The 10388-nt window shown below is 52.2% G+C and overlaps 1 protein-coding gene and 1 non-coding gene across 2 annotated transcripts; both read right to left on the bottom strand.

The window, feature by feature from the left end:
- Positions 1 to 730: 730 nt before the first annotated feature.
- BX661DRAFT_t175 lies at positions 731 to 802 on the bottom strand. The gene has a single exon. It is a non-coding gene; the product is annotated as a tRNA-Met (tRNA).
- Positions 803 to 5594: 4792 nt separating this feature from the next.
- On the bottom strand, positions 5595 to 5939 carry BX661DRAFT_148540 (PHD finger-like domain-containing protein 5A; the record flags this gene model as incomplete). Its single annotated transcript, XM_051533218.1, has 1 exon — positions 5595 to 5939. One exon carries the CDS (start codon positions 5937 to 5939, stop codon positions 5595 to 5597), a length of 345 nt encoding a protein of 114 aa, XP_051388394.1.
- Positions 5940 to 10388: the final 4449 nt, after the last annotated feature.

Here is a 10388-nt window from a genome sequence, read left to right as displayed (position 1 = left end):
CTTCATCCGGAGCAAACCTGGCGGGAGCAGCAGAGACGGCAGCGGCAAAAAGAGCGACAAGGAAGATGACACGCATGGTTGATTGGGCAGTGAAGTTTACTGGACGAAAAAGTTGTCGATAAAAAAGAATGGCGGTTGTTGAGAGTAAATGTGTAGATAACTGTGATTGTATAAGGTCTCAAAAAGTTTTGTTTGACAGGCGCATGATGTCCAATTTATTGGAATTCAGAAAACGGCAGTTTGAATAAAAACCGACAGTATTGGAGCCACTTGCTAGAGAAAAGCACCGCAGGTAGATAAATTCTACTCTAAACTAAATGCCAGTTACTGTGTAGAGATATATATAACAATAGCTCAAATTGAACGTAGACGTAGTCTGATAGTAGGCTGGAACCAAATACTAGTTGGCAGACCATTGACAAGCGCGCAGCTAAATGGAACCAGAGAAGTAAAGATGCTGGTTTGTCTTTATTTGTAAGCTTTCTTTACTAAAAGACAATTACAAACTTTAAAGCACTGTTGCTACTACTACTGCTGCTACTACTACTTATACTGTTGCTTTCTGTATGTGTAACGCGCATCACCATTCACAATAAAAGAACAAGACTGAATTGTTTTGAACAATTGAAGTAAAGTGAAGTAAATCGAAAACAAAATATTTTGCTCTACAAAGTGCTCTGAGCTCAGGCATGTCGTTACCCAACAAAAAATTATAATATTGGCAAAAAGCTAGCACCTCCAAGTTTCGATCTTGGGACCTCAGGGTTATGAGCCCTGCGCGCTTCCTCTGCGCCAAGGTGCTTTGTGCTGGAGTAGATTAGACAAGCTAATCAACCAACTGTTGAATATAGTATTCTTATACAAATAATAGTACTAGCAAAATTGTTTATATGATTGCTAACTTTTTTATGGTGGTGAGGTTGGTTGTTAAAAAGTTAATAAAACAAAATATAACCAGTTCTTGTCGCAAGTGTTTATAAATCAGTGGCATGTTGTGGATAAATGCATTGGCGCTCAGCTGCTGAGCGGGCGCGTGTCACATGCACTCGCGGTTTTTAAAACGAATGATGCGTCTCTTCCAGGCAAATCGCCCCATGCAGGATGGGGCTCACCGCTTTTTCTCACCTCTGCATCGGAAATGATGACTCAAGCCAATAATAGATGGCTTCGCCGCCAAGGCTGCATGCGGATGAGATTAATTTCACAACGATGAATGAAAAAAGGGTTTTTCGACGTTTGCAATTTTCTTTCTGTCTTTGTTAACTCTTCAATTGCGAAATTTACAATAAAATCCCGCCTTAAAACATACACAATCACACAATTCGTCGATGATGGCGACCGCAAACCGCTTGTCGTTCATGGATGAAGAGGCTCCGCCCACATACACGCCGTTTCCGCGGCCAGAGGAACAGTCGATAGACGCCGGCGCCGGCGCGCCGATAGTAAGGGCCCAGGCACCGCACATAGTTTTCAACCCGTCGGACCCGCGCAGCCAGCACACACGCAATTTTTATGGCGGCGACAACGCCCCGCTGGTGCCGCCCAGACGGGCCGATGTGGCGGCAGGGCCAATGCCTGTCAACCCACGGCTGCCGCAGCGGCTGAACGCCGGCTACGAGCAGATGGAGACGGCGCTGCACCTAACGCCACACATGCAGCCGTCGCCGATGCAGCTGCACCAGCCCATAACAACAGCTATCTTTTCGCATGCACCGCCCGGCCCGGCAGACGGCACGGTCAGCTACTCGACGCTGCGAGATGCACCAACAACAGCGCGCGTTTTCCAGGGCCCGGGCACAGTTGGCAGGCACTGGCAGCAGCGACACCGCCCGGACGCCCTGGTGAGCAGCTGGCCGGCTAGGCACGGCAGCACCGCCGGATACCCGGGCATGCCTCACACAGCAGTAGTCACCGTCAACTGCCCAGCATGCAGGAACACAGGGTGGCTGGGGTCCAGGACACAGTGCTCCTGCCCAATGGGCGTAGCGGCCAGAGGCCAGTTGGCGCGACCATCTCAATCATCACTCCTGGGCTTTTTGGAGGACATGCTGACGCCGCACCTCAGCAGCTACAGCAGCCACGCTGCGCAGCAGCATCAGCACCCCTTTTCACGCGGCGGCGGCGGCGGCGGCGGCAGCAGCACCACGCCCGCGTACGCGCACAGCATCCCGGGCCTTGGGGCGCTGTGCCCCCACTGCACCGGCCGGTCGTACTTCCGCAATGCTGGGGCGCAAGAGTTGCCTGCGGGCCGCGATTTGGAACGGCAGTACGGTGGACCGCCGCCGCCGTGCGAAGTATGCGGCAACCGCGGGCGGCTATGCTGAGCCTGCACCATGTAACCACGGTTCATTCCCCTTGACTCCTTCCTTTGACAAGGCGCTGTTATTTTGTACAAAACCCCCCCTTATTACACTTGTCCCATTGTGCTCGATTGCACTCGCACCCACAGCACTCTTTCCGGCGGCATTGCATCATGGCATGCGCTAAATATATAGACAATTTTGATAGAGAACAGGTCGCAATCACCCGCTCGCTTCCCTTGCTGATTACTCAGACCACGTGTTGAGAATGGGTTCAGCCGCGTTGCGAAATAGCGGTTCCGCCCGGCTATTAAATGCAGTGGGAAAATGTTAAATATTGACAGAAACGAATCGAGATTAGTTGGGAAAAGCTGTGCGGCGGGGCTCACGCGGCGGCCTGGCGCTTGGCAGTGCCGATCTGGCACGAGTTGACCTTGGTCGCGAACTGCAGCGAGCACAGCGACTCCTGCGCGCTGGCGGGGCTGGGGTTGACGCACACAAACATGAGCGTCTTGGAGTTGCCGCCCAGAGACTCCTGCAGCAGGTGCGTGAGCTTCGAGTTGCGGTACGGCACGTGGCGGCTGCCCTTGGCCAGCGCCGCGATCACGTCGCCGAGGCTGGACAGCGACTTGTTGATGGCCTGCGTCTCCTTGAGGCGGTCACCCTTGGACCCCGAGCTGGACAGCCGCTCTGACCCAGCTAAGTCAATGAGGTTGAGCACACCCGACGACGACTCGCCGGTCAGCATGTTCTTGCCGCGCAGGTACAGCGTAAACACACTATGCGACCGCGAAGAGCGCTCGTTGCAGTTCGTTGCCGCGACGGTGCGGTTCTCAGCTGCCCGCGCCAGCAGCCAGTGCACGCGCTCGGCGCTGTCGACCGCGACCGTGGTTATGTTCTTGACGCGCGTATGGCCCTCGCTGTCCTGGTAGATCTCGAGCCTGGCCTGCCTGTCGCCGCCCTGCTGCGCGCTGTGGCCTGCCGGCACGAGCAGGTCCTGCAGCGTCTCGTTGTAGATCTCCAAAAACTGGCCCTCGAGCGTATACTCCCACCCGCGCTCGGCCAGCTTGCTCGTGTTGTCGTATATTTGCTGGACGGCGCGCGGGATGATGCCCAGAATCTTGCGTTCGGGCCTGGCCGACGTAATGGCGTCCGGGCCCTGCATCGTGTGCGTCTTGCCGCTGCCCGTCTGCCCGTAGGCAAAGATGCACACCGGGTACCCATCAAGCGCCGACTGGATCAGCTGCGAGACCTCGTCGAACACAAGGTCCTGCGTCGAGTCGGGCGCGAACACGCGGTCGAACTTGAAGGGGAACGCCCTGGCCGTGGTCTTGCCGAGCGCGTTCTCGCTGGACTGCGAAAGCTCGATCTCGTTCTTCTCCTCGCACTCTGGGAACGAAAGCGGCAGCGCACCGGCCATGGCCTTCTCCTCGCCCACCAGCGGCCGCACGCGGCAGAAGACGCGGATGTTGCCCTTGAGCTCCTGGACTGTGTTGTGCAGCCGGCGCCGCGTTGTCTCCTCGGTGCGCAGCTTGGCCTCAAGCTCCGAGACGTCGCAGTTGCGCGACGCCAGCGCCTCCTCGAGCTCGGCAATGTGGATCTCGCGCTCGCTGAGAATATCCTCGAGCCGCTCTGCCTTGGCCTTGAGGGTGCGGCTGCCGCTCTCGATCTCCAGCTGGTCGCTTGCCTGCTTGGAGACCGTGTTCTCGAGACGCATGCACTCCTCCTTCTTTGCCTTTAGCCGCGCCTGCGTCGACTCGAGCAAGTCTTGGAGGTCGGAAATGCTCTTTTTGAGCGCACGCTGCTCGTCCAACAGCTGCTCCTCCTGGCGCTTAAACTTGCGCTGGATGTCATCCAGCGCGTCCTCGTGCGCGCGCCTCTCGCTCTGCAGCAAGCGCTGGCGCTCGGCAGCGCTCTCCTGCAACGTCTGAAGCTGCTTTTCCGCCGTCTCTAGCTTTGTGGTCAGAATGCTCTTGTCAAACTCGAGCTGGGTGACCTGCGTGCTGTTATGCTCAAGCTCGACGCTGAGGAGCTTCTTTGATTTGCGTGCCGTCCTGTTCTTCATGATCATGTACTTTGAGAACTCCTCTAGGTCCTTGAGCCGCCCGTTGATGTCGCTCTCGGGGCGATTGTGGATGGCTGGCGGCGGCCCCAGCGCAATGTCCTCGTCGTCGTCGTCGTCGTCCTCATCAAAAACGCTATTCAGCTCGATCCTGGAGCTGCTGACAATGCCATTGTCGGTCTCTTGCATCACCCTGCCAGCGCCATTCCCTGCAGCGGCCGGCTTTGGCTTCATTGCGGCCGGTGCATCGAGGCGTCTGCGCTTGACACTATCCGAGGGCGGAACGGCACTCCTGGGCGGCATGACCCCAGCCCTGCCCACGTTCACGCGCCCTCGAGTGGTCGAAGTCCTGTTCGGAGCCAGTCTAGTTGGCGCGCCAGCCATTCCAGGCTTTCTCGGCGCGACACGAATGCCAGCACCAGCGACAGGGGGGAGCTTTGCTGCAGCGCCATTCTGCTTGGGTGTCACTGTGAATCCCTGTGACGATCTCCGCCCAGTGAGAATTGTTTCTGCGCCGCTTGGTTTTGTAAGCCTGGAGGACGGAATTTTAAGCTGGCGGGCCTGGCCCATATCGTTCAGCTCTGCCAACGACGCCGCATGAGCACTGGGCTCATCTGCGTCTCCGGGCACCCTGCGCTTGCCGTTAGGCACGCCACCTTTCGTGTTTGCGCTGCTGGCCGACGCGCTCGTAAACCCGCCTATCTTGCTAGGCGGTCTCAGCATCGACCCGGGTATGCGTAGTCCTGTCGCCTAAATACTTAAAAATCAAACTTAAGGTTTATTATTGGCAGCTGCACTGTCGAAAATTTTTTGTAAACAAAAAAGAAGGGGTAAATAAAAAACTGCTGTTACCCACTTACCATGTCTGTTCCTCTCTTTATTTTAGCAAATTTGACGGTAGATAGAGCGATTATAAATATATCGATTCAAGTGCAAACTATTGTGTATTTTTAAAATTTATAATTGAATGAACAAAAGTTGAAAACAAGAAGAATAAAGAAAAGAAAAGGGGGAAAAAAATTAATAAAAGAGCGACAACCTGTTTCAACAGGCCCTCCTCTTCCTCTTTTTTATGTTTTTTGTCAAGGCGGCACTCTGCAGAGTGCCAGGCTTGGTTGCTTTCCACAACCAACAGAAAAATATAAATGTAAACAAATACTAATCTGATCTGCAAATGTATGTGATCAAATTTGCTGCACTAATATCCAAACACAAAAATTAACTACATAATTTTAACCCGCAAAGTTGTCCTTTTTGAATCCGTACTTCTTCTGCTCGTAGAAGAGATCAGTCCGGGCGGTACCGACGTTGATAATCTTTGGGCAGCCGTCACGGTCTTTCTCAAGGTCCACGCACTCACTGCAATAGAATGCATCCGATATTCCCTTGCCGCTGCATATTATGCACCTACCCTGGAAGCTGCCGTAGTTGCACTCGTCGCAGATGTGAACAGTTTTTTGCGGCCGCACTAGCGAGTCACAAATCACGCACTTGCCGTCGCATTTCTCGCACAGCCTGCCAATCGCGATGCCCGACAACTGCCGGCAAAACATGAGGTCATGGTGGTGTCTGGCCATTTGCTAAATCTATGCGCGCGTGGAGTGAAGTGGAGTGAAAACGGTATTGCTTTCGGCGTAGATACGATATAAATACCAAAAGTATTGTTCTTTTTTAAAAAATAAAAATAGCTTACTGAAACTTGAATACAAAACGATCCGCAGCATACAATCAAACAGGGTGGGTGGGTAATCGACGCAACAAAAAATTATTCTTGAAAGTCGGCAATTGTCCAGACCTGACTATTACGTGCCAAACCTCGTGACATTAATAATAAATATACAAAAAATTTTAGTCGCACACAGCTTACTCATCGTCGCTGTAGAAGCTGCCGGAACTCGAAGCTCTCGAGACAAACTCAACATCCGCAGCCCCAGTACTGCTCTGAGGCATGTCTGATGCCCTCTTTCCGATTACAACAGAGTTTTTCTTGTACTCGCGAATCCCGCTCAGCACCTGTCTGTACTCGGCTGCCGCCTGGTCCAGCGGAATGGTGTCAACAGTGCTGTATGCCGAGCTAAAGGGGCCGGGAAACACAACTTCGCTACTACCATCGAGCTGCTCCTTGGATGGCTGAAGGGGGTTCTTTTGGCGCCGTGTTTTGCCCAGTTGCGGCAGTGGTGGCTTCAGATAGCCAGTACTCAGCCCAGGAAGAGGCATCAAAAGTAAACCGACAATAAAATAATGAGTGTTCAGCAATTTAGTCAGGTCAGGAAAAATGAATAAAGCAATGCGTGGTCGATTCTCTATCCTGTAAAAAAAGTTTTTAAAAAAAAGGCTAGGGTCAAATGCTTGCGCACACTTTGCATATGGGTTGACTGCATTTTTAGGCCTCGCATGTTGACCCGTCTATCCGCTGACGCTTTGCCGCATTCTCTGCAAGCGCCGAGTCATCAGTCTGGTCGGTCGACCTGCCTACATGCCGACCGACAGGCCGGGTGTCCCCAGCACCGCCAACTAAATCAGGCTTGCACTTCTTTTCCGCAACCACCGCCTCTACCTCCATCCCCGCCGCATCTTCATTGGACTGGCGGGCCGCCTGGGCCTGCTGAACCAGCTCTGCGCTCACATACCACAGTGGGCGAGTTGTTGGCGGGCGCTTTTCCTTGACAGCGTGCTCGTGTATCAGGCGCTCGATATGTGCCTTTGAAGCGTGCGGAATCTGTGCCTTTAGCTCTTCGACTAAGCGCAACACTCCGAGGGACGACCCGTGCACAACGCTGACCAGGGCAAAAAAATCCTTGTCGCTGACCTCATTTCCCTTGCGAGGAAGGGGGGCTGTCGGGTTGTCTACTTTGCTTGCGCTCTCTTTCTGTCGAGTGGGCTGAATGTCGCCGGGATTAGTGCTGATATGCAGTGGCAGTGTGGTTTCAATTGGAGTTACTGCCAGTGCGGCTAGCATGCCGTATTTGCCTGCATTGTCAAGATCTGCATAGTTGATTTCATCCCAAACCAGCCCAATGATGACAGGTGTAAGTAGCTGCACGCGTTGCCGCCGGCGTTGGCGTTGGCGCGGCTGTGGATCGGCGTGCAGGTCAGTTTGGTTTTGCGGCCGCTCTTCGAAAGAAACCTTGCGCCGCGAGCGAACTGTCTTGATAATCGAGAGCTCCTCGGCGCCATCGGCGCACTCTGCGGGCTCGTCGACATCCATATCGCCGGCACATACTTCCTCACTGGCATCGATTTCTTCAATGACCTCGTCCTCGGAAACAAATTCTGAGTCGCTTTCAGAATCGGAGTCGTCGTCGTCGCCATCGCTCTGGCTACTTGTATCAGCTTGCTCGTGCATGCCAAAGTGTGATCGGGGGGCATTATCCCCGACGATAAAGCCATTTTCTTCGTCAAAGTCCTCGTCATCTTCGTCGTCGTCATCGTCCTCGTCGTCTTCATCATCATCATTGTCTTCATCATCTTCGCTGTGCAGATCCTCGCCCTCGCCCTCATCGACCTCCCACTCTGCGTCGCTGTCAACATCGTAGTCCAGCTCGGAAGTGTCCTGTGCAAATGGTCGCCGTCCGCTGACATTGCGCAGCTGGCGACTCCACGTGCCCCAGTACGCCGGGCGCCGGCTGCCATGAAAATGAATCAACTTCATGGGCATCTGCCGGAGTCGCCACTGGTAAAGCTCGGCCTCGTCCAGTTCAAAGCCGTCGCTGACAGGTATGGCTGGAACAGGACGAGCAACAAACTTTCGTGGGCAAGCCGCAAACTCGTTTAGGTACGCCCGCATTTCCGAATCGCCGCGGCGGTTGCAAACAATCTGCCCGGAAGGTGCGGCACCCAACACTGCGTCAATGCGGCTGGGTTCAAACGTCGGTGACGGCTGGTACCAAAACATCGCAGTGTTAATCCTGACATGGAATGGCAAAAACACAGTCGCGTAGTAGCTCTTGCCCCCCGTCTCGTGAGATGCCACAGTCTGCCGCTTGGTCTTTTCCGCCCCCCTGTCTTTGGTGAAAAAGCTTTGCAAGCTCTGTTGGCCTCGCAACAGGTGCGAATTGTGTGGCTGCTTTTTTGGAGATGTTGGAAGCCCGGGCTTGTTTCCTGTCGCTGTCACTTCGACCACAGTGTCAGTGCTGTTGAGGGACTGCCCAGTCATCGGTACTGCTGCTGCTTCTTCTACTGTCGCTGTTGCTGCTGCCGCCGTCGACTGAGCTTTGATTTTGAGTTTCTTTAGTGTGCCGGCTAGGATCTGGGTTTGTATCTCGACATTGAGTGACCGGAACCACTGCACGCACTCAGAGTGGGCGTTTTCGCGGGCACTGCGACGCTTCAATACGATCTCGCGCACGTCCTCTGGAAATAACGATAGGTCACGCACCTCCCACCGCTGTATCGACAGGCTGTTGGGAACGTCGCCAAGATCTATTTGGCAGCATGTCTTTAGGTCATCGAGAAGAACACCGTAGTTCTTGTGATCGGCGATCGACACGATTGCAGACTCGACAGTGCCCGGTGCTAAAATGTCAGAGTTGCTAGTAGTGGCTGCGCCGAATACCACTGGACATAATTGTGCCTCTATCGACTTTACTAGCGAGGCGATGGTAACATCCCTCTCCTGCACCATCATGGCGATCAGTGTATGGTGCTCTGCGGATATGGTGCTCAGAGGAAGGCTGTCTCTGTTTTCCTGCTTCAGCTGCGCTATCAATTGATGGAATTTGAATACTGCGGCGACAACCGAGGGGTGTCTTTCAAGCCCTAGTTTCTTTTCGGAAAATGCGATCTTGCCATTTTTAAAAGATACCGCAGAACTGTCCTGGCGGGCAGGCTTTGCTGGTGTGTCCGTCGCTTCAGCCGTCTCTGGCAGTGGTAATGACTGCTGCTGCTGATGTTGCTTCTTTTTTCTCCTCTTTGGTGCTGTGGTATCTATAACCATACAGTCCGAGTCGACTTGGTCGCTGCTAGCAAACAATGGCGCTTCCTCGGCGTCTATTTTGAACGGTTCAATGCACATTCAGGTTTTTAAGATTACTTTGTCGAATTAGTGCCATTAAATTTAACACAAGTACTGGAAATTCCTGTGTGCTGGGATTTGCTTCAAGCAAAAAAATGCAAACCTTGTTTTGGGCCAAGGCGACCGAAAAAGTGCATGAGCGACGCCGTCTTTTTCTTCTTTGGAGTATTGTGATTTTCGGTGGAGGTCATGTTTCCAAATTATCAAAATGTAAAGAAATAAAAAACAATCGCTTGAATTTGAAATAAATGCAAAATAAAATAAAACGAACGCAATGTAAAAGTGCGCAGGACGCGACGAGCGGTTTCATTTTTCTTGCACCCGAAAATCGCGAAATCAAGAAATAGACGACATACACGCGTTGGCATTGGCATTGATTTTTTGATTTTGATATATTCAACGTGAACGGTGTACGTGATTTGTAAATGAGAGCTCAAAATATATCTCATCCATGATTGGTCCATATTCAAAATAATAACACGTGGAGCGAAATTCAATCTTGCTAAAAAATAGTCGAAATAGACAAGACCTGTGGAGTTGACATTTCCATACAGGTCAAATAAAATTTTCTGCGTATTCGTTTCCTTTATATTTCTATGTTGACATAGTCATTGGCAAAAACTTTTATCCAATCAACAACTTAGCACTAACAAGCGCAGTAACTTAACAGCAATGCTCGATACATCGAGCGATCCAACATACATGCAGTGAAATGTTTTTATATGTAGTTTTTCAAATAAAATAATAAAAATATTGAGTGCATATAAAAAGTGTATAAATATAGAGCAGCCCGGACTAACAATTCAAAATGTTAAACATTACACTCAGTGTTCTACATCCTCTTGCCTCATACACTTACAAACACACCCTTACAAACACACACATACAATTATCCCTTTTAAACATGCCTAACTTTGCTGTCACTTTTATTGCTGCCCTTGCTGCTGCTGTTGCTATTGCTCCTGGCGCCACTGCCAGCCCGATTCTGCCATTTGTTGGTGCTCCCGGATTT

Source organism: Kickxella alabastrina (assembly GCF_025024165.1).
Source record: "Kickxella alabastrina strain RSA 675 chromosome Unknown BX661scaffold_134, whole genome shotgun sequence".
In the NCBI taxonomy this organism is placed as follows: Eukaryota; Fungi; Kickxellomycota; class Kickxellomycetes; order Kickxellales; family Kickxellaceae; genus Kickxella; species Kickxella alabastrina.
This window is presented reverse-complemented; position numbering and strand designations above follow the sequence as displayed.